We start from the raw sequence: 24,213 nt of genomic DNA, 5'->3' as shown, positions 1-24,213 counted from the left end.
CGTGTTCAGTAATTGTCAGGTGGGTTATTTTTGTTGGTATCCTCACTTTCCAGTTCCTATTTGAAATCCCTGTGTTGCCCACATTTTCCTTCTTGAAACTCGCCCTCCCTCGGCTTCCATGAGGCCAGACTTTCTCAGTTTTCCTCCTACTTCTCTGGATGGCCATCTGGTTAGATTTGTGTGTTCTGTCCTAAATGTTGATACTTCTCAGAGTTCTCTATTAACCTCTTTTATCTTCTTTATCTACATACTTTTGCTTATTGATATTATCCCTACTCTTGTGCTCTGAGTTACTGTCTATATGGAGATGCTCGATATTCTGTGCCTTTTCATCTACTTTTTTAACAGGTATTTTTATAACATCTTCATGTGCCAAACACTGAGATAGGTATTGTGAGTAAAACCAGCAGAATTCCTACTCTCACTGAATTATTCTTGAACAAGGAACACAGATATAAAACAAATAATCACACATATGATTCAGCAGCTATATTCTCTTAGTATCAGGTGTTCCTCCTCTGTGCTATTTTAATGAATGTGGTAAGTGCCACAAATATCCATCCAGTTGTTCAAGCCACTTCACCTTGAGCCTTTGTTCTTCATCATGCATGCATGCTAAGTCGCTTCAGTTGTGTTTAACTCTTTGCAACACCATGCACTGTAGCCTGCCAGTTTCCTCTGTCCGCAGGATTCTCCAGGCAAGAATACTGGAGTGGGTTGCCACGCTAATAAACAAATCATTTTGATTTTCTCTTCTCTTTTATATCTGCCCATGTTTCTCTGTTTCCACTGCTACTAGCTTAGATCAAGTCTTCAACATCATTCAGCTGGATTTTGGCAATTGTTGTTCCTTGATCTCCCTGCCTTCAGTCTCCCACTTACCTATCCTTTGCCCTGCTGGTGCCCATGGTCTATAAAGTAGACCCCTGATTCCTTAGTATGGCCAAAAATTCCTCAATAATTAAGCCCTAGCCACATCTTTAGCATAATCTCTCTCTCTTTTTTTTTTTTTTTTTGCATTAATCCTTATTCTCAACAGATCAAATCAGAAAAATCTCTCAGAGCAATTGTAAGGAAATCATGCAAGATGGCACCTTCAACCTTGTAGGCACTATCAGATATAATACAGCTTTGCACAGGCAGTTTGATAAACTCTTTATATTTGTAATAAAATTGAACCAAAATTGTGATAAATCCCCAAATTCATTAGAATCTTAACAGAGTATAATTGCTCCAGTAATGTTAAGAGGAAGAACTACATCACTTTTCCCAATCTTTGACAAAACATAGATTAAAACATTTCACTGATTGGAGGAAAATAAATCTTTTTGGAAAGTGTGTGCTTAGTTTGGGTTGTATTTGGTGACTTCCTCCTGCAAACCCACTTTACAGTATGCATGCATCAGTTAGGATGACTTACTTTACAAGCAATAGGATCATGTGATTTAAAACGCCTAAACAATAAAAGGGAGGGTATTGAATCACTTAACTGAGAAGGCCAGAGGTGGGAAGGCTTCAGGCATAGCTCAATCAGGACTCCAACTCCTATACTCCTATCCTTCAGTTCTTTCCCATTTGTTGGCTTTTTTAGTGTAGCTTCATTCATGGGAGCAAACTGGCTACTGTAAAATGGCTCATATACACACATTACAATTTCTAGAGCAACAGGGTCTCTATATTTCAGGTTCCGGACCTATATGTTGAGCTTCATGGTGACTGGATCACATCTCAAGGAATTCATTCATTCCTGAGACAGTCACATGCTAATGAAGACAGTACCTGGTCCAATCACTGTGACAGATGGAGGGAAATTTATGCCAAGAAAAATCCACCTCAGATTTGAGAGCGGAATGTTATTCATCAGTCCCATGTAATCTACATGGTTTCTCTAAAATCACAGGGATAAATTTCCCCAAAGGAAAACCTCATAGCTATTGAGTATTAGTGAAGAAGAAAAATGGATTAATCCTAAGCAGTCAAGCAGTGAATATTCACTATAAACACAGTTTAAGTTTGTTCATTAGCAAACAAAAATAATTCTGTGCCCTGGATTTTTTAAAAGAAACTTGTGAAGGGTCAAAAACAAACCAATAGTCTATTACAAGGGTAAAGAGAAGGCAAGTGGAACAGAGCCCATTCCTAAGAAAATCCATTAATGAATATGAGTGAATACGAAGACTAAATGATGTGAAGGGCTCTCAAACCACACATTTATTCATTCACTTATCATTTATGGAGTATAAACTCTATGCCAGAATATGCTTAATATAACAGGATCCTTGACCTTAAGGAGTTAATTCGATTAGGAATTATAGAATTAAAATACAAGTGAAAAGTCAGCAGTATTGCATATCAGCAAAAGTAGAATAGTAAAACAGAGTGAAAATAAAGCCACATGTAAAATCTAGTGGAGTCTTCAACACATCCTTTAATATTCCCTCCACACCTAACACTTCTATAATGCAATCTTTAATATAAAGCAACCCAGGAATACTTATTTCCAATCAAAAGATTCCTGAGAACAGTACATTAAAAAGCAAATGGAAGAATAATTTATCTTACTCTGGCTGCACACTCTAAAAAAACAATATGAAATAATCCTGAATTGTTTAGGAAAAAAATGGATCATTGTTGTTTCAGGGGGCTTTTATGTGCAAAATACATTGGATAATGATGTGAATTATTTTAAGCTATTATATTCTGTGACCATCTGGGGAAATAATTTGGGGGATAAATACAGCAGAAGTATTAAGAGAAAGGACACTAAAAAGGAAAAATAGCAGACATAGTTGATTCTTTTTGACATTTTTTACAGTATAAAAATCATCATCCTTGGTCCATATCTCAGTGATAATGCTGAAAAAATTCTAATCATTTTATCATTATTCCCAGCAGTGTCCTGGAGCTCCAATTCTAAGGGCAGGGCTTTCTGTAAGCATCTAACATGAAGATATAACTGAGAGAAATTTTGGAGAAATGGTTTCTTCACATGAAGTATACTTGATAATAACATTTTAATGTAATATTGACATTCCTAGTTTTTAACTCTGTTGGGCAGAATCTTGATAGAAAAGAAAATCACTTGTGACAGCTTCAGCATGAGTGTCTAATATCTTGGCAATTTAGCCCAGTTTTATTCTATATCAGAGGTACTTCATCAGAAAAGAACTAAAATATCCCTCATGTTTTACAGAAGAAAGTCATTCCTCATAACAGATAATACTAAAGTTTTCTTAAAGCTATCAACTATTACTGAGAGAATATTGTGGGAAATATTAGTGGTTTATTTTCAGATGATTTCAGCATATAATTTAATGTATGTGTGTATGTATATAAGGCTTCCCTGGTGGCTCAGTGGTCAAGAATCTGTGTGTAATGCAGGAGATGCAAGAGACATGGGTTCAAACCCTGGGTCAGGAAGATCCCCTGGAGGAGGAAATGGCAACCTACTCCATATTCTTGCCTGGAGAATCCCATGGACAGAGGAGCCTGGCAGGCTACAGTTTATGGGGTCACAAAAAGTCAGACACGACTTAGCAACTAAACAACAACAATATATATGTATACATTTGTGTAGTGTATATACACACTTGGTTGGAGTATTGATGTGTCTCTTTAAACTGAATTGGTATGCTTTAGTCAAGCAGCTAAGAAGTTGAGTCAAATCATGACATCTATGATCCATATGACATTTACAGTTGAACAGAGGACTGTCTGCAGACTCATTACTCAGAGTGTGGTCCCCAGACCAGCAGCTTTAGAATAGACTTGGATCTATTAAAAATGCTAAAATCCAGCCCCTTGGCTCTTTGCATCCTAACAAGATCACTAGGCAACTAAAGCAGAAACAACATCAGGGGATCTCAACTCTGGCTCCACATAAGAATCACTAAAGGTGCTTTTTTTTTTTTTAATAAGTAACTTTTATTAAACATTTGCTGTAGTCTATTGTTTACAATCTTTTATACTGAAGTTTAGTTGATATGCAATATTATGTAAGTTCAGTTCAGTTCAGTCGCTCAGTCGTGTCTGACTCTTTGCGACACCATGAATCGCAGCACACTAGGCCTCCCTGTTCATCACCATCTCCCGGAGTTCACTCAGACTCACGTCCATCGGGTCCGTGATGCCATCCAGCCATCTCATCCTCTGTCGGCCCCTTCTCCTCCTGCCCCCAATCCCTCCCAGCATCAGAGTCTTTTCCAATGAGTCAACTCTTCGCATGAGGTGGCCAAAGTACTGGAGTTTCAGCTTTAGCATCATTCCTTCCAAAGAAATCCCAGGGTTGATCTCCTTCAGAATGGACTGGTTGGATCTCCTTGCAGTCCAAGGGACTCTCAAGAGTCTTCTCCAACACCACAGTTCAAAAGCATCAATTCTTCAGCGCTCAGCCTTCTTCACAGTTCAACTCTCACAGCCATACATGACCACAGCAGATATTTAATATTCACAACTTTCAAAAATAATACTCCATTTATAGTTATTATGAAATATAGGTTATATTCCCTGTGTTGTACAATGTATCCTTATAGCTGATTTTATCCAAAATGTTTGACTCTCAAGTCTTACCCCGGACCAGTTAAATTAGATTTTTTAGAGGCAAGACCAAGGCATGGATAGTTCTAAATGCTCACCAGATTATTCTAATGCCCTGCCAGATTTGCAAACTGTAGGTCACACAATGCCCAAGCAATCTGTAAATTCAGTGTATTCTGAAAGGACAAAAAGTAAGAAAGTCAAACCAATTACTCTGCAGTTGGTACCAGTTTATAAATGATTGATTTTTTTAACTTTTAATAAGTTTGCTTAGCTACTGTGTGAACACAGCCTATTATGTCTCCACCTGCCCACAAGTGTATTGTATTGCAAATCAAGAAAAGGAACATGTTGCTATCTCAATCAATTAAAAGAAGATTTTAGATTTGTTTTTTTACTTTACTTTCTTTTGCCAACCTTCTTCTCCAACCTGACAAGTCTGAATACTAAATCTCAGACACTGCATGTTGGCAACCCACTCCAGTGTTCTTGCCTGGAGAATCCCAGGGACAGGGAAGCCTGGTGGGCTGCCGTCTATGGGGTCGCACAGAGTCGGACACGACTGAAGCGACTTAGCAGCAGCAGCAGCAGCTGCAGCATGTTTAAACAGTTGTAACTTAGGATTGTGTGTCCAACTCTTTGCAATTCCATAGACTGTAGCCTGTGAGGCTCCTCTGTCCATGGAATTCTTCAGGTATTGCTCATCCTTTCCTCCATGAACTCAATTTTCAGTTTATATCTCAAGCATCCCCTTATCACTGCCACCCAAATGCATTTTCCCTTCCCTGAATTTCCATGTTGCTCAGGACCTCTATCATGTGCTCTCATTTTATGGATTCTTAAAAATATTTTATTTATCTGTGCCAGTTCTTAGTTGTTGCACAAGGGGTCTTCAGTCTTCATTGGAGCATGTGGGATCTTTAGTTGGAGCATATGAACTCTTATTTGTGGCATGTGGGATCTAGTTCTCTGGGCTCCTGCATGGAGAACACAGAGTCTTAGCCACTGGACCATCAGGGAAGTCCTTCACTTTATGGTTTTGTCTTGTTGCTTCAAGTTAGTGGAATACAATTGACTGATTCCTACATACAGTCTCAAGTATGAGTAATCTATTCCAAAATCATATATATGAATAAGAAAGAAAAACATAAACCATAGTGTCAGGGGAGTGTAATCTCTTCGGTTCTGTCTCGTCACAACAAAAATTTGAAGTGACGGACATTAAAGCCTTTGGTGCGTCACAGCTCTCAGACAGTCTGTGTTACAGTTCTCGGACAGATCAGTTTTATTTAGAAAATAAAGGAAAATACATCGAAGGCACTTTAGTTTATAGGCAAGCACAGCACAGGGCCAGGGTCCTCCAGCCAAGCCATTAAGTGTGATCATTAAGTGTGATCAAACAGAAGCAAGTCAAAGAAACCATTTTCTACATGGAGTCAGGATTGGCTTCCTCCCTGCAACAGTGTAACTATTAAAATATAGTGTTGTTGAGCAATATTTAGGGGGGGATACGACTGAGCGACTGAACTGAACTGAACTGAACTTTTGTTCTTGGAGAAGGAAATGGCAACCCACTCCAATGTTCTTGCCTGGAGAATCCCAGGGACGCGGGAGCCTGGTGGGCTGTCGTCTATGGGGTCGCACAGAGTCGGACACGACTGAAGTGGCTTAGACTTAGCAGAGGCTTGAGGACATGTCGACGCAAAAGATGCGAAGAGGAGAGAGAGAGAGAGTGAGCATGTGCGTGGGAGAGAGAGAGAGACCCCTGGCCCTTTGGCTCCTCTTTTTATATGTTTTTTCCTCCCCCGGGCCTGCCCTATGTAAACTGGGCTAGCCAGGAATGCTATTTGTTCTACCTGAGGTCCTCACTCCAGTCCTCGGACTTTTCTTTGTTCCATTTTTGCTGGCTTTTCCCTTCCTTGTTTTTTTAGCCACCGCCATTCTGGACTCCTTTTTCCTATTCAAACTTATGGTAGTCATTGTTCTTACATCTTACAGATGAGAAACCTGAGTCTCAGAGAGGCAAGGTTAACAGGCTAATATGCTTTGACACTAAGATATTTTTCCCAAGGCTCTCTGACCCAATGTCCAGAGGAAGTTTGATTTGCTTTTCTTTGAGTGTTATGTATATTTTAATATATTATGGCACTTTAATTATAGTTCTGGGGGCAGATTCAGAATAGGAACACACTAAAACATATTAAAAGAGAACTCATCCTTAAAATCAATGTCCACTCTAATCTTTGGAGTGAGCCCAGTGTTGTTTTTTTTTTTTTCAATTGTACACTTACTTGGTTTCTTTGGTCAGAAAATTATTGAAGCTTAAGCAGGAAGGGAGGTGGTCTTATTATGCTTCTTTCTTTAAAATTCCTTTTTAATTTGCACATAATACCTTAACACCTTTCTTGTGAAACAAAACAAAACAAAACAGAACATTTAAAATGTGGATAAACTTTCTTGTCCAACACACTTATCCTGTACCCCACCCAATCTACATGCCTTCCTTCCCTCAGCAGTCATCATTTTATCTGTGCACACTTTTTAAGACATTTTAATTTATAATGCTTATGTATGTGGAGAAGGAAATAGCAACTGACTTCAGTTTTCTTGCCTGGAGAATCCCATGGACAGAGGAGCCTGGCAGGCTACAACCCATGAAGTCTCAAAAAGCTGGATACTACTGAGTGCACACACATACACACACACACACACACATGCATCTGTATCTATATATCTATATATATATGATATATTATGAAAATTTTTGATGATTGCAAGTGCTGAAGTGTTGATCATTATACTGGAAAAACATATGACTCTTGAGAATTAAGAGTTTTATTTGTATGTTTAAAATCAAAGACCTGGGAAGGAGATCTGATTCAGCGGCTGACAGAACTGAGATTCAGAATTATATCTCAACCTTGCGGAATAATTCCCTAAAGCTAGAAAGAATAAAAATTTAGCTAGCATAAATATTAAAGCCCTGCACAAAGTATGAGTAACAAATGGAAAATTCTGATTTGATGTTGGTTCATATGGGAAAACTTAGTGTTTTGATGATCACAGACTCAAAATTTAATAACAATTCTAATACTATGAAAAGTCCATAGTTCTTATCTCTAAAATAAGATTCCTTTAAAAAATATCAGAAATTAATCCAGCATAGCTAATTTTAGAAGGAAAATACAGTAAACTAGTAATTTTTAAATGTGGGACTCATTTTATGATTTACATTTTTCTTTTCACATAAAATGGCAAGCAGAAGGAAATTCTTTTTCTTTCCTCAGTACAAATGCCCTAATTTTTACCACAGTACAAAATATCCATGAGGATTTCAAGGTCCTATGATAAGACACTGCAATAGTATTCTTTCCCAATATTGATGTCTTGAATAAAGGTCTTGCCCTGTGGAATTAAGTCTCACTCAATGTAAAGCTAATTATCTATTATGATTACATATTTTAGTGAAGCATATTCATACTCCACATTCTTTGCTGGAAAGGAAGTTCGGGCAGGGGACTCAGGGACATTATCTGCATGAGACACACACATACTCAATCTTGACCACAGCCTGATTTTTACTTTAACACGTCACAAAATAGATTCCCCAAACAGGAAAATTTAGAAGATCTTATTTCACTGATTATCTGAAAAACTTGACCTATGTTTGTGGTTGTCTTCTTGTGATTTTAGATATGTAAGTACTGACTGTATAGGATACAAGAAAATATAGGTTCTGAAATCGATGTTCCTTTCCAAAGGAAGACAAACACTATCTTCATTTATCATGAATTTGACTGATCCAAATACATCGGTGACCATGAGTCTTGACCTGTTTCTATTTATTCTAAATTAATATCACTTCATGCATAAGCATACTAAGTATTTCAGAAAATGAAACCTTGAGTGATAAGGAAGAAGCTGAGTCAATGGAGCAAATATATTGATGTGTTTTTAAGAACTCCAAACCATGGTTTTATATGAATTTATCTCACTCTGCCCTAATGTCCACCGTAGCACATAAGAAGGAGAGTCAAGGTCTTAACTTTATTACTGACTCTTTTCAGCAGCATCAGACCAATAATATGTGTTTATCTACTTGCCTGTGCTGCTCCAGATAGAGTAAGTAGCTCATTGTAATTCTCCCCTCCAGGTTTCCTTCCCTAAGGACATATCTATATCTCGGATCTGTCTAATTAATCAGGATGTGAAGAATAGAAAATTGTGAAACAGTCCCTATGCTCATCGCGGCTAGGCTTTAAAAAGCTCAATAAAGTTTCTGTCTACATTTTCTTGTTTATACTGTGGAGTAAAATGGATCAAACAGGCAAAGATTTGTGGCAACAGAGATGGTGCCTTTGCGCAATAAAACACATACTGTGTATCAAACAAATATTGTACCACTTCTATGAAGCTGACATTGGAATGACATTGTAATCTTGGCCATCTGTCTTCCTCCTCTAGATGTCGATGAATGTGCGGTGGTGAATGGAGGCTGCCAGCAGCGCTGTATTAACACTCTGGGCACCTTCCACTGTGAATGTGATACGGGATACAGACTCCATGCTGATGAACGCACCTGCATAAGTGAGTAAATATTAGAACCAGCTTGAAGTCGTTTTCAATGAAAATCGACCTGCTCTTGTAGGGGCAGAAAGAAAAGGTCTTTCTATTGTAAAAATACCTATAGAAGCTGACAGTGTTCAAGTACAATTCTCTCTCTTAGAATAAAAAGAAAAGATATCTTGCTATTAAAATACTAAAAAGATGGGGAAGGAAATAGAGAAATTAACATTCACAAGCAAAACTCGGATTTCCAAACGTGTGGCTATTTCCATAGGGCATCTTTTCTGCCACATGTAGTAAAGTATAAATTTGTTAGTTGTTGTTTATATACCAGTTCAGCACAGACTTTCAATGAAGAGAGGAGGCTATAACAGTCACTAGCTGCAATGCTCACTCATTTCAAACCAGATTCAGAATTGGACTTGTGATTATAATAGCAAAAGTTATAACAGATTATACACCAAGGAGCTTATGGTTGCTCAAGAATAGTTAAAACTACACACATTAAATCTGAGGTTACTATATACTTATTGTATAGCAGAATGTTCTTAGATATCAGTTTGGGGTGGTAGAATTATTAAGTCTTGGTATGTTTTTGAATTTTATAAATTCGCTAAAATGACTTTGTACACAGGAAAAAAAATAACTTTTAAAACACAGTGCTTCCTGTATGATTTATAAATGTTTTTTAATTGAAGTGTTTTTTCACCGAATGATGAGCAAGCACATTTTGATTTCATCTCCAGGTCCCTTTAAAAAATATCTATTACATTGAAAGAGTAACATGTTATACAATAACATTTAATTCCTGGTTTAATTGGTATAGGGCTTGTTAGCTTGCCCATTTACTCAAAATTATTAGCATTTTATGGATATTCTATAATTATGATGTTTCAAAGAGAAAACAGCCAGTTTTGCCTAACTTCATAGTATATACTCTCTCTTTTTTGTAGCATATCTTATAGGAAATGAGAGAGAGCCAGAGGAAACAGGTAAAGATATCCTAGTCATAGATCTGATTTTGATATGAGAGAATAGAGGTTTGGGGAGCAAAAAAAGACTTTTCCAAAGTTGAGTGAACTTGCAGATAGAAGCCATATCATAGTAGCCAGGGAACTCAGGATCGTGGTAACTGTGTCTACAGCAAGCACCCTAGTGGGACAGCAGCTCTTGTATATTTAGTTAGTCCCTGAACTACTCCCTTCTTTTTTGCAACTTGACTGCTTGTTGCAATAGGAATCCCTTTCCCATCTCCATCTCCAGCCCCAACCTGTAAGGACGTTGGCTATTGCATCTTTAAACTGCCGCTCTAACTTCTCTCAGGCACAAAATGTTTTGGAACAGGATTACCAAAACAAGCAGATATGGCATTTATTGGTAAAGGTTGACTTGGTGAGTTTTTGTGTCTTATATAAAAATACTTTGCAAAGTAATGCATTATATACATCTATGATATCTGATTTTTGCAATAAAAGCAAAATGAACACTCTAGTACCCAACTAAAGTACTTTTTCAGGTATAATTGATTTTCTAAACTCTAGCAGTTATTATCTGCTGCTGCTAAGTCGCTTCAGTCGTGTCTGACTCTGTGTGACCCCATAGACAGCAGCCCACCAGGCTCCCCTGTCCCTAGGATTCTCCAGGCAAGAACCCTGGAGTGAGTATTTATTATCTTTTTCTTAATAAAATTATTAAGCTCTTTCCTTGTTCCTCACCATCATTGCTCTGGAAGTTTTCAATTTTCGTTTCAGTGAAATCAGGTCAAAAGTAGACTTGGATAAGAATATTATGGTTTATCTTTTCTGTTTCTATTCCTTAAAAGCCAATTTCTATTGTACAAATACATGGATACTATGGCAAGATGGTAGTCCTCATCTCTGGAGGAAGGCAACCCACTCCAGTATTCTTGCCTGGAGAATTCCATGGACAGAGGAGCTGGTGGGCTACAGTCCCTGGGGTCACACAGAGTTTGATGTGACTGAAGTGACACAGACTGATCCTCTTTTATGCAGAATTTCAATGCAGTGTACAAATTAGAAACTAAGTTAACAAGAAGTATGGATTTCATGACTGCACCATTTTAAAGCTTTTCACCCGTTGGATATCATTCTACAGAAGGACTGGATTGAGAGCCCAGGAAGTGACCTTTATGGATATTTTCATGTCTCTCTCCTATGAGTATATTGAAATTTTGGTTTCAAAGAGTGGTCCTAAAAATCTCAGTTGACACAACTACAGCAGTCTTGTTAAAACGAACTCAAGTAGAATTTAAGCAGTTTGTAGATAAATACTCATTCTGTGACCTGGAGGATAAGAACTGTTTGTTTGCTTATTTGTTTTGAAAGAAAGAATGTTCTATAGAGAACTGAGTCTTACATTGGTTCCTATTTTGAGTAATATTGTAGGAAGGGTCAAATATTTTAAAACACAAGAAAATCCAACTGGCTCACATCCCCTTTGGGATTTTTTTACCTGGCAGGGAACTGAGAATGGTAGCTGATGCTTACCAGGATATTGTGTAGACAGATATTAATCATGACCTGTGGCAGAGTCACAGAGGAGAAGGTGAAGTTATAGAATTTTATGATTCCACTACTTAGAGTCTTGAAATTAGGTGTCATTTCTTCCCTCCTCCTTACCTTCTTTCTCTTCCTTTGCCCTGTTCTGCCCATCAGTCAGAGGCTTAGGTTAGTGTGAATTTTTGAGCCTCTGGTGTTTTTTGCACTTTCTCTTAATTACAGCTACAGCAAACTTCTTGTACTCCAAACCCTTACAGAGTTTAAGATGACTTCATTTCAAGAAAACATGCTGTCTCCAAGGACTGTGCACTTGTGGTGACATATGGCCAGCAGTTAGTGGTCAGCCTCTGCCAGAAAAAGTTATACAAAGTGGTGTTAAGAGAGGGGGTCCATAATATCCAGCTACAGTGTACAGGCCACTTGGCTCCCCATGTAGTACAGCCTGGACTGCTGATAAAATATGATCCCGGTAAAACTGGAATCTTGGCCTCAGTGACCCTCAGTTTGAGTACCTGAATTTGTTTGCAAATTTTTGGAGTGCATGTCATTTTTCTGGTGGTAAGGACTTCTTATTTTCATCAGATTTTTAAAGACATCTATAATGCTTCGGAATATCTCCCATATCCTTTTGCCTTAAGATGGTGGTTCTTTAAAAGGTGTATATGTAAGAGGATTCCATGATACTGTTATATAATGATCCAGTCACACAACTCTGTCAATGTGAGGCAAAGCTTGTCAATGACCGCTTCTCCTTATAACTTCCTTTATAATGGAATTCTGGACCAGAGGTCTAGGTCCGTGACCTTGGGCAGCACAGTTACACCTGGTTGATGAAGGGTCCAGACCCAGCATAGGAAAGCAGTTAAAATAAAATTTTGTCTTTGCTATCAGTATTTGCATTCAGATTTGCTTTGCTATCAGTATTCTACATTAACACAGCTATTACCAAATAATGCATATACTTTTAAATTTCCCTTTACTTGGAAACCAACAGCTTAAAAAATAGAAACTAGATTTAGCAACCACCTGAGAAACAGGAATATTCATATTAGTCCACCATTGATTCTCATCTATGAGCTAGAAACAGTGGCACAGTCGACTCCAAGTTGTCGTGTGTCCTTTAGCAAGTCACTTAATCTCCCTTCATCCCGTATTCCTCATGTGATAAGTGTAGAGGTTGGACAAAGTTACTGCATCTCCAAAGCATTTTAATTTTATGGAGTTCCCCAAATTCCTAACTTCTTACAAAGTATCTGTTAACCTTTATTTGTTAAAATCCATGGGATTCTGTGGAATTTTATATCCAGTTTAATAAAAATGTAAAATGAGAATTTTATATCCAGTTTAACTTAAATGTTCTTAAAAACAGCAATAATTATATTCTGGTCCTTTTTGGAAAATACTGTTTTCTATATCATAGAATCTTATTTTGGAGGAATTCAAGGACTAATCCAGCCTAGTCTACCTTAGAGATAAAAGATCAGAGATCCAAAGAAATCAAGTAAATTTTACTTTGAAAATAAAGGAAATTAATTTTCAGAAAAATCTGGCTAACTTCACTTTTTATCAAATGCCTTAAAATAATTTCTGATAAATATTTTTAAAGACTAAGAAAAACCATAAAAGTACTATGAAATGAAATTCTTACATTCTATTTTAGTGGAGCTCAGGGTTAAAATAATGTATTTTCATGACAGCGATTGATGAAAGAAATCCACCTTATATTATCACCCTGTAAGTACAAATTTATCACTTCTCTCTTATATTTCATTCATATGCTGCAATAAACCTGACTACTCTCAGTTCTGCAAATAAGTTATGCCCTTTTCCGCTTCCACACCTTACCTCCTCAACCTAGACTCTACCCCCCAAGTCTCCACCTGTCAGAACTCTACTTACCAAGTTCCATGTTCAAGGTCAATTGTCCTGTTAAGCCTTCTCAGGTGACCCCAGCCAAAAGCATTCCTTCTTTTTCTTCTAATACCATATAATTTAATGTTGCCTGAATGACACATTAGACCGTATAGTTTTATATGTGTGCAGTTGGGCTTCAGACCAAATGAAAACACTAATGACCTTCTAATTATCAGCTTTCACAGAAGTCTTTTCCATGCCTTTTTCAATGGCCTCTGACACTGTTAACCACTCATTTTTCTAAATCTTCCTCTTGACTTCTTGACAGCACAATTTTCACCTCTGACTGCTGCTTCTCTCTACTTACATTCTTGTTACCTCATTCTGACTTTTGATTATCTTCTTTCATCACTATGGACTGAACTGTGTCCCTCAAATGCATGTTTTAAAGCCCCAAGTTTCAGCATGATGGTGTTTGGAGGTAGAGCCTTTGGGAAATAATTAGGTTTAGATGAGCTCATGCATGTGGAAGATCTCATGATGGGATTGGTGCTTGAATAAGAAGAGATACCAGAGAGACTGGGCTCCCCACCATACCAGGATCTGGCTGAATGCAGACATCTGAAGCCAGGAAGAGAGCACTTACCAGAAACCAAACCATACTAGAACCTTGACCTTGAAATTTCCAGCCTCCAAAACTGTGAGAAAATTAATTAGGCCACCCAGGCTGGGGTATTTTGTTACAGAAGCCCAAGCAGACTAATGTACTTCTCTTTTCTCCTTTGTTCCCCCTTCTCTAGTCTATCTCCGTTTAATTCCATCTTTAGACAAAAGTCTAAATGTTAGCTATTATTATGCTGCTGCTGCTAAGTCGCTTCAGTTGTGTCCGACTCTGTGTGACCCCATAGACACACACCCAGAGAGCCCACCAGGCTCCTCTGTGCCTGGGATTCTCCAGGCAAGAATACTGGAGTGGGTTGCCGTTTCCTTCTCCAGTGCATGCATGGTAAGTCGCTTCAATCATGTCCGACTCTGTGCGACCCCATAGTTGGCAGCCCACCAGACTCCTCTGTCCACAAGTTCTCTAAGCAAGAATACTGGAGTGGGTTGCCGTTTCCTCCTCCAGGTTATTATCATAAAAAAATGTAAAAAAATATAAGGACTTTACTCAGATGGATTTGCTTGCTGGGGAAAAAATTCAAACTTGCAGTATTTCTAGCTTTTGGACCCTGGACAAAAAAATATATTACATTTGATAGCTTTGCAGATTTTCTCATTGTTGACAGGCAGACTTTAGTAGATATGACTAAAAATAAGTACAGATAATGTAGACTAAACTCCTTTTATCGCCAGTGGATATTTTTTAGGAGCCAGGGGCTAGATACCAAAATAATTTAATTACCCCCAATTTTTGTATTTAGCTGTGTAATTTGCATTTAAAGTAACTTGTAAGATTTTGTCTATAATTTGTTGTACCTCACAAAGTCTTTGTCTTTCTATTTTTTTGTAACAACCTTGTTAAAACTGCTCAGCTCAAATCTCCATTCATAATCATGTCCTTCTTCTGCTATATTTGTTGAAATTAGCCTTCTCCGAGGGGTGAAATAATTAAATGATTGAAAGTTTTAATGCTTGCATAGTTCTCTTACCTCTCTTTCATGCTTTCAGCACATGGGTTTATTAACATGTGTACTCACACATAAGCAAATGGAATCACTGGTGTCTGCAGAGAGAAACCTCAGATAAACAACATTTTAATTATTTTAGTCTTCAATACAAAAATTCTTTATTTCCACTTGCTGGAAATGGTCAGGAACTCTTTTTGTTCAATGGTTCCTTTTTGTTCTCACAAAATGAGTTGGGGGAAAGGAAGAAGTAAGGTTACCTGGAGGCTGTGATATGTGAAACATAGTAGAATCAGAGGTCATATTTTAATTCTAAATAAACAGAAGTTAGGTGTCGTCACGCAGAGGATAGATGTACAGCCTGGAAGCTTGATTAAACAGATATTCTGAGTAAAATTTTGAGCTTGAATAAATTTTCTTTCATCGGATTTTTATGTTTCATATTTTAAGATAATACTAACCTTAGTATTCTTGCCTAGAGAATCCCATGGACAGAGGGCATGGTGGGCTGCTGTCCATAGGGTTGCACAGAGTCAAACATGACTGAAGTGACTTAGCATGCATGCATGCATTTGGAAAAGGAAATGGCAACCCACTCCAATATTCTTGCCTGGAGAATCCCATGGACAGAAGAGCCTGGTGGGCTGCCATCTATGGGGTCTCAGAGTCAGGCACGACTGAAGCGACTTAGCAGAAGCAGTAGCAACCTTAGAAAAGGATTGAGAACACAATTAGATGTGGTGGTCTTCACATAATAGATTCTTTTGTTTTTTATCTCAATGTTCTGATCCATGATGTCTAGGGTTTATTTGATAAAAGGAGTGGAAGATTCTTTTTAGGGAATGCAAAGAGATTGCCCTCAAATTGGAGATGAAAGAAGTTAAAGACTTTCATTGTAACTACCTTTCAATTAATTGCATTATTTATGAAGACAAATTAGAAACAGAATTCATTTCATATGACAGCTGATGTCTTGAATAGGGCTATGTCAGGTTAAAAAAATTGTTTAGTTTGTCAGGTGGATGGCATCTCTCAGTCATTATCAAATTCATCGCCCTCGCAGTATTAATCACTTTTGTGTGCTAGGTAATAAATTTAATTCTCCAAAGTTGAATTTAGGGAACACATCTCTTCTTCCCTCCTTGTCCCCATCTGTGGCCTTGAAAAAATACCATGAACTTTCCAAGTTTTTATCCATTTTGTTGATGATTAATCCAATTCTGGCAACCCACTCCAGTGTTCTTGCCTAGAAAATCCCAGGGATGGGGGAGCCTGGTGGGCTGCCATCTATGGGGTCGCACAGAGTCGGACACGACTGAGGCGACTTAGCAGCAGCAGCAGAGGCAACCCAATTCAAAACCTTTTCTCAAATTCAATGGATTTTAAGAATGCATTTAGAAATCTTTCCTTTTCTACAGTTTTTCTATAGTCTTCAGACTTAGGAAGACATGTGTGACTTTGGACTTTCATTTAATTGTTCAGTTATTCCACTTCTCCACATGTAGGGATTGATGAGGAAAAATTACAACACAGGAAAAATCCTTAGTGCAAGGCCTGACACAGAGCAAGTAATCGGTAAAAATTTGATCATGATATTGATATTAGTTCTATACTTGCAGTTGGCTGTGTGAAAGTCATTCAGTCGTGTCTGACTTTTTGCAATCCCATGGACTATACAGTCCATGGAACTGTCCAGGCCGGATACTGGAGTGGTTAGTTGTTCCCTTCTCCATGGCATCTTTCTGACCCAGGGATCAAATCCAGGTCTTCCACATTGCAGGTGGATTCTTTACCAGGTGAGCCACCAGACTAAATAAAATTATGAAGGGCCAGACACTATAGTTATTATTATAAGCTTACTTTGCTGATCAGATGGCTTCCTTTGGGCATCCTGGTTGCTAGCTTTTTAGCAAACATATATTGATTCTTTTTTTTTTTTTTTTACTGGTATATGATTGCTTTACAATGTTGTGTTAGTGTCTGCTAAACAGTGAAGTAAGTCAACCATGTGCATACATATATCCTCTACCTCTTGGACCACACTTCCACCCCACCCCCATTCTTTCAACAACTCCCTGTGTCACTTTTCTTTCTTTTTTGCATTTTGGAGTTTTAAAGCAATATTCAAAACTATATTTCCATTGTATGGTAAAATATTCTCATTTATCACTGGGTTGAAGATTTATATCTCCCTGTTTCCAAAAGCACTGGAGGCAGCAAGCTTTAGGCAGCTTATGCATTTTCACAGGGTCCAAAGTGCAAAATGACAGGAAACAGAAAATAGGACTGCCTCCATCTAAAAGAAGTGAAAGGATTAAGTGCTTGCAAATACCAGATATGAGCGTAACATTTAAATCCAAATCTAGTAACCTGGGATAGCGTTCTAGTGACTGACAAGAGCTGCATGGTTTAAACCAGGTTTGCATTTTCTTACAACAATAATCATAGAGGCGTTTTTTAGAAAATCCAGTGATTTCAAAATCTCTAAGGTATGCATTCCTTTCATTTTGAAGAGAAAACAGAAAATTTCAGCTAAGAGCCCACCCAGCTTTTACTCCCATCTAGAACTTTTGGTATTATTAATAACTCTCAAAACTGTCTGCTTTGCTCTTTCACTGAGTAGGAAAGCACTCTGATGTTATTTCAAGCTAATCCCATCCTGCCCCAACTTAGAACCTGGCTCAAAATTTTGGAGGTATATGGAAGGAAAAGACTATTATTGTTCAGGCACTAAGTTGTGTCCCCATGAACAGCAGCATGTGAGGCTTCCCTCTCCTTCACTGTCTCTTGGAGTTTGCTCAGACTTGTCTACTGAGTCAATGATGCCATCCAATCATCTCATCCTCTATTGACTTCTTCTCTTCTTACCCTCAATCTTTCCCATCATCAGTGCCTTTTCCAATGAGTCAGCTCCTGACATCAGGTGGCTAAAATATTGGAGCTTCAATTTCACTATCCGTCCTTCCAATGAATATTCAGGGTTGATTTCCTTTAGGATTGACTGGTTTGATCTTGTTGTCTAAGGGTCAAAGAGTCTTCTCCAGCACCACAGTTCAAGAGCATCAGTTCTTGGGCACTCAGCCTTCTTTATATGAAAGAGCTTATAGAGTCATCACAGAAATGGAAGGCAGCTGGGAGGGAGTTGTGTCTTGTAATCCACAGAGGAGAGAATGTCAGGAAGGAAACAGAGGTTGTTACATTCAAGGTTTAAGGAAAACAACTGAAAAATGTTCCTTGAAATGCTCAATGGATAATGTATGGATGACCCTGGCAAAACCAGCTTTAGAGGGGAGTTTGAAGATAGAAAGATATTGATGATAGAAGAGAAAGCAGGGCATATTAGGAGCAAGGTTCTTTATCTTAAAACAAAGTTCCTCCCTAAAACTACTTTTGCCAGACTTGTTCTTACATTGTCCACTGATAATTTCAAGGAATACTTTTCAAACATTCTGCTGAACATACTGAAAGTAGTGACTCTCCTTCCTTTCTTCCTGACTTTCTCTCCTCCTTGTATTGTAGGAAACAGCTTTCTCTTGGTTCTCTTCCATCTCTGTGATGACTCCATAATCTTTCTCATCCAGTCTTTCCCCTCTGTCAAACTCCAGAATTTTTCTAGGTCTTCAGAGTTCTGGTTTTGGCCATTTCTTTGCTCCCTCCTCTGTGATCATATCCACTGGCAAAACTTTACCCACTCTAATTAGCTATATATGGATGAGGTCCACATCAATATTACTAAATCAGATCACTCTCCTTGTTCTCTGAACCCAGAGATCCAGATACTGCCTGAAGCCCTTCTTGAGGATCTGAGGCTCTCATTGAGGGCGTCTCGAGCATCGGAAACTTAGTGGACCTAAAATTAAATCTATCTTCTTTCCTACCCTCCACCTCCCAAACTTCTTCTTCTCTGAGTAGTAAGGACAGCTCAGGTCACCCTTTTTCCAGGGCAGTCTAGTGTTTCTGAAGTTACTCATGACTCCTCCTCTCTCTTCTTCCTCACATCAAGCTCTCCAGTAAAACCAATGGGCAGTTTCTCCTCAACATCCCCCAAAGAGCTGGCTTCTCTGTGACTACTTTCATTCATGTCCTCATCATTTCTTACAGAAAGGTTTACTGTAATTGCTTCTTTCCTGATATCATTCTTCATAACTGACCCCTTCAATTAATTATCTAAACTAATGCCAGAGATATCTTTGGAAACTATAACTTAAAAATTATTTTACCATCCTTAAAACCTTTGTTCTCTATAGACTCTCCATCTCATACTCCAGGCTCAGACACACTGAAAATGTGTAGTATGTAAAGTGTGCCAGGAGTTTCCACATTCTTCCACCTTGGTCTTAGTGTTCCATCTGTCAGACACTCCCTGTTTCTGCCCGTACTTGTTGCCGGGTTTGAGTGCAGTCTACACTTTCCCCTTTCTCATTTATTTTGTCTCTAACTTCCCTCACCTGACTTCTGTCTTTCAAAGCAAAGGTTAGAATCACCTTCTCTGAGGAGACTTTCCAGATCTCTTCTCATACTTAGAATCCACATCTGTCACCTGTCTTATAAGGTTGATAGATCCTTTCAATGGTGGGACACAATATCAAGACACTCAGATAGATGACAAGAAGAACCTTTGTTATTTACCGCTCCAAATAAAAACTCCTTGGTAGCTCAGATGGTAAAGCATCTGCCTGCAGCGCAAGAGTCCTGGGTTCGATCCCTGGGTTAGGATGATCCCCTGGAGAAGGAATTGGCAACTCACTCCAGTCCAGTTGCCTGGAAAATTCCATGGACGGAGGTGCCTGGTAGGCTACAGTCAATGGGACTGCCAAGAGTCCTACACGACTGAGCAACTTCACTTCATCATCATGTCCTGCATTGCTGGCAAATTCTTTACCATCTGAGCCGCCAGGGAAGCTCTATATGTGGCAAATGGTGAGGGGGTCAGGCTAAACTCACAGTCTTTCTGGGGTTTAGGTATTTTGAATAACTCCACTAGCCCCCAGGAAGACTGGGTCTAGGGACCTCTAGCAGTTGACTCTGTGTATATCTTAACTCTGATATATCTGATAAGGGAAGTAGTTGGGGTGGGGGCTTAGTCTGTGAAGGGGAAGAGGGTTTTCAGCCATGACTTCAAAACAGCATTTGTGAAATATTACATCGTACACCACGTAGAGTCAAAGACAACTCTCTAACAGAGCCTCTCACAGTGGATTATAAAGGCTTATTGTCTATCTCTCCCACTAGCATGTAACTAAAATGTTTACTTTTATTAAATGACTCTTTTTATTCAGTGTTTTAAATATGAAGATCCTTGTAAAAAATTATGCTTTGTTTAGAAGTATGAGCATTTTGCCTCTTATGACCCGTTTTTCTTTATTAGATAAGAAGAATTATATAGTGCATGATTTTGGCTCCTAGAAAACCCAGCATTAACTTGAAGGGTTAATTGCAGAGACTTTTTAGCCTATATTCCTAATGTAGCTTTCTCTACTCCATTAATAGCATGGTTCTTAATTTGCTGCAGTGGTTATTTTTTGTACCTTTCCCCTTTCTTTTAAACTATAGCTTTGGTGGATCTATTATAGGTATGTTTAGACCATACACAGCCACAAATTATCTGTGGAAGTAAATGGAATATAAATGGAATCAGTTCAGTTTAGTTCAGTTGCTCAGTCATCTCCGACTCTTTGCGACCCCATGAATCACAGCATGCCAGGCCTCCCTATCCATCACCAACTCCTGGAGTTCGCTCAAACTCATGTCCATCGAGTCGGTGAAGCCAACCAGACATCTCATCCTCTGTCGTCCCCTTCTCCTCCTGCCCCCAATCCCTCCAGGCATCAGGGTCTTTTCCAATGAGTCAGCTCTTCACACGAGGTGGCCAAAGTATTGGAGTTTCAGCTTCAGCATCAGTTCTTCCAATGAACACCCAGGACTGGTCTCCTTTAGAATTGACTGGTTGGATCTCCTTGCAGTCCAAGGGACTTTCAAGAGTCTGCTCCAACACCACAATTCAAAAGCATCAATTCTTCAGTGCTCAGCTTTCTTCACAGTCCAACTCTCACATCCATACATGACTACTGGAAAAACCATAGCCTTGACCAGACAGACCTTTGTTGGCAAAGTAATGTCTCTGCTTTTGAATATACTATCTAGGTTGGTTATAACTTTCCTTCCAAGGAGTAAGCGTCTTTTAATTTCTTGGCTGCAATCACCATCGGCAGTGATTTTGGAGCCCCCAAAAATAAAGTCTGACACTGTTTCCACTGTTTCCCCATCTATTTGCCATGAAGTGATGGGACAAGATGCCATGATCTTCGTTTTCTGAACGTTGAGCTTTAAGCCAACTTTTTCACTCTCCTCTTTCACTTTCATCAAGAGGCTTTTGAGTTCCTCTTCACTTTCTGCCATAATGGTGGTGTCATCTGCATATCTGAGGTTATTGATATTTCTCCCGGCAATCTTGATTCCAGCTTGTGTTTCTTCCAGTCCAGCGTTTCTCATGACGTACTCTGCATAGAAGTTAAATAAGCAAGGTGACAATATACAGCCTTGATGTACTCCTTTTCCTATTTGGAACCAGTCTGTTGTTCCATGTCCAGTTCTAACTGTTGCTTCCTGACCTGCATATAGGTTTCTCAAGAGGCAGGTCAGGTGGTCTGGTATGCCCATCTCTTTCAGAATTTTCCACAGTTTATTGTGATCCACACAGTCAAAGGCTTTGACGTAGTCAATAAAGCAGAAATAGATGTTTTTCTGGAACTCTCTTGCTTTTTCCATGATCCAGCAGAGGTTGGCAATTTGATCTCTGGTTCCTCTGCCTTTTCTAAAACCAGCTTGAACATCTGGAAGTTCATGGTTCATGTATTGCTGAAGCCTGGCTTGGAGAATTTTGAGCATTACTTTACTAGCATGTGAGTTGAGTGCAATTGTGCTGTAGTTTGAGCATTCTTTGGCATTGCCTTTCTTTGGGATTGGAATGAAAACTGACCTTTTCCAGTCCTGTGGCCACTGCTGAGTTTTCCAAATTTGCTGACATATTGAGTGCAGCACTTTCAGAGCATCATCTTTCAGGATTTGTAATAGATTTACTGGAATTCCATCACCTCCACTAGCTTTGTTTGTAGTGATGCTTTCTAAGGCCCACTTGACTTCACATTTCGGGATGTCTGGCTCTAGGTGAGTGATCACACCATCGTGATTATCTGGGTCATGAAGCTCTTTTTTGTACAGTGCTTCTGTGTATTCTTGCCACCTCTTCTTAATATCTTCTGCTTCTCTTAGGTCCATACCATTTCTGTCCTTTATCAAGCCCATCTTTTCATAAATGTAATAAAGCTAACTAAATTCAAGCCTAGATTTATCACCAGGCTTCTTGTAAAAGCATCATAGACAGAATTTTAAATCCCAGATTTAGCAAAGATATGAACCTGCAATTCAATGGGATGGTCTGCCTGTTGGTTCTCTGAAATCCCAGGTCTTGCTCTCAGTGTCCGAGCATGTGAGGAGATCAGATTGGCCTTCACACAAGAATGGGCAGAGTACCTAGGGCTTTGTAGACCTATAGACATTGATGCAAAGCAGCCAGTTCATAAAGACAGAATATATGTTTGATTATACATGGGAGTGAAGGGCATAGCTCTGGTAAGAATCCAGGGTGTCATTTCCAATCATTTCCTTTTCATGGGACAAGGAATTAGACACAAAACCTAAGGGAAAGTGCTAGGAGACCATTTGGAAGCCAGGCTGTGTACAGAATCTTCAGGCGATACATACATATTCTGAATTTGAGTTCTGAAGGCAAGTGGAGGTGTTGTCTATAAGCATAGGCACAGAATAAGGTTCATGTTTGAGCCAAAGAAGGAGATAGGCAGGAAAGGAATTGAACTCTGACACAGAAAACTTTTCAGGGATCATCTCTTTAGTAGTCACAAGACAAGAATATAACCATTGACCTAATAATCAAGATCCCATGACTCCTTCCCCTGCGGGCTTGCTGGTTGGGTGGATTAAGGCTACTGGGATGTGGAACATCCCCAGGGAAAGGCAAGTCTCCTCAAGCTTGGTCCTCTGGGTTGACATTCATCCAGAGGTTGATCAAGCCTAGTCTTTCTTCAGACATATTAATTCATTGAGACATCAAATTATAGAATCTAAGTAATTACAATTTGGGAGTAATTTTGGTTGTGTCCATTAGTAATACTAATGACCATGATTTTTAAAATTTTATCTCTAAACCTCACAACAACCTTAAGAGGTAGATATTATTACTCTCATTTTAAAGATAATGAAACCCAGGTTCACAGAGGTTAATATAGTCTTGGAGTCACAGGCTTTGGTTTACAGCCCTATAGAGGACAGCTCTGAAATCAATAAGCACCATGAGGAAGCAGGCTGCAGTGTGCTTTATACTTTTTGAAGGGGAAAAGAAGTTGAGTACATCTGCCATGTAACCTTTGCTAAGCTTTTCTCTTTTCAGCTATGTGATATGGTAATTTAGTCCTATTTCATCCCAAGTTTGGGAATTTAAGAAGATTCTCTGTGTTCCCTCTTGAAAATAAAAATTGGCTCCTTCTGTAGACTCCCACACTGGTTGGTCTGGGCTGTGGTGGGCTGGCCTTCTGTCTAGGCAAGAAAACAAGTCAAACTCTTAAGCGTTCACAACAGAATGTCAACCTTGCCTCCCCAGTGTCTGGTGTCCAAATCTTATGGGTCTCACTTCAATTGAAAATGTAAAGATGCTGCTCTACAGGCCTGTGTTAGAGGATTTTGACTGTGAACTGAATGGGAGCCAACATTCATCCAAATCTCCCTTAAGACATCTGATATACAGAGTGCATAGTGGGAAGATCATAAGGCTTGGCACCAAACAGCTCTAAGTTAGAATCCCAGATTTGCACCTAACAAGCTGTGTGAATGTGGGGCCTGTTTTTACATGATAACAATGACTAATATTCATAGTGTATGTTATCTATTGGGGAACAGTGTTATGTTTATTTTCACTGTTTCATTTATGCTGCATAAAACACTGTACGGTGGGTACTCCTGTTTAGCAATGTAAAGAATGAGGTTTAGAACGTTTAAGCAACTTGAGGAAGGACACTCAGCTTGTAAGGGGTAGATAT

At 38.9% G+C, this 24,213-nt stretch overlaps 1 protein-coding gene across 1 annotated transcript in view; it reads left to right on the top strand.

Moving 5' to 3' along the window:
• Positions 1–24,213, top strand: part of LOC138076618 (EGF-like and EMI domain-containing protein 1) — a 615,728-nt gene that overhangs the window by 498,007 nt on the left and 93,508 nt on the right. The window contains 1 exon segment of the mRNA XM_068968872.1: positions 9,001–9,123. Coding sequence (XP_068824973.1) covers positions 9,001–9,123 — 123 coding nt within the window.

Source organism: Capricornis sumatraensis, chromosome 1 (assembly GCF_032405125.1).
Source record: "Capricornis sumatraensis isolate serow.1 chromosome 1, serow.2, whole genome shotgun sequence".
NCBI classification, from domain to species: Eukaryota; Metazoa; Chordata; class Mammalia; order Artiodactyla; family Bovidae; genus Capricornis; species Capricornis sumatraensis.
Note: the sequence above shows the minus strand (reverse complement) of the source record. Positions and strands in the feature narration are given on the sequence as shown.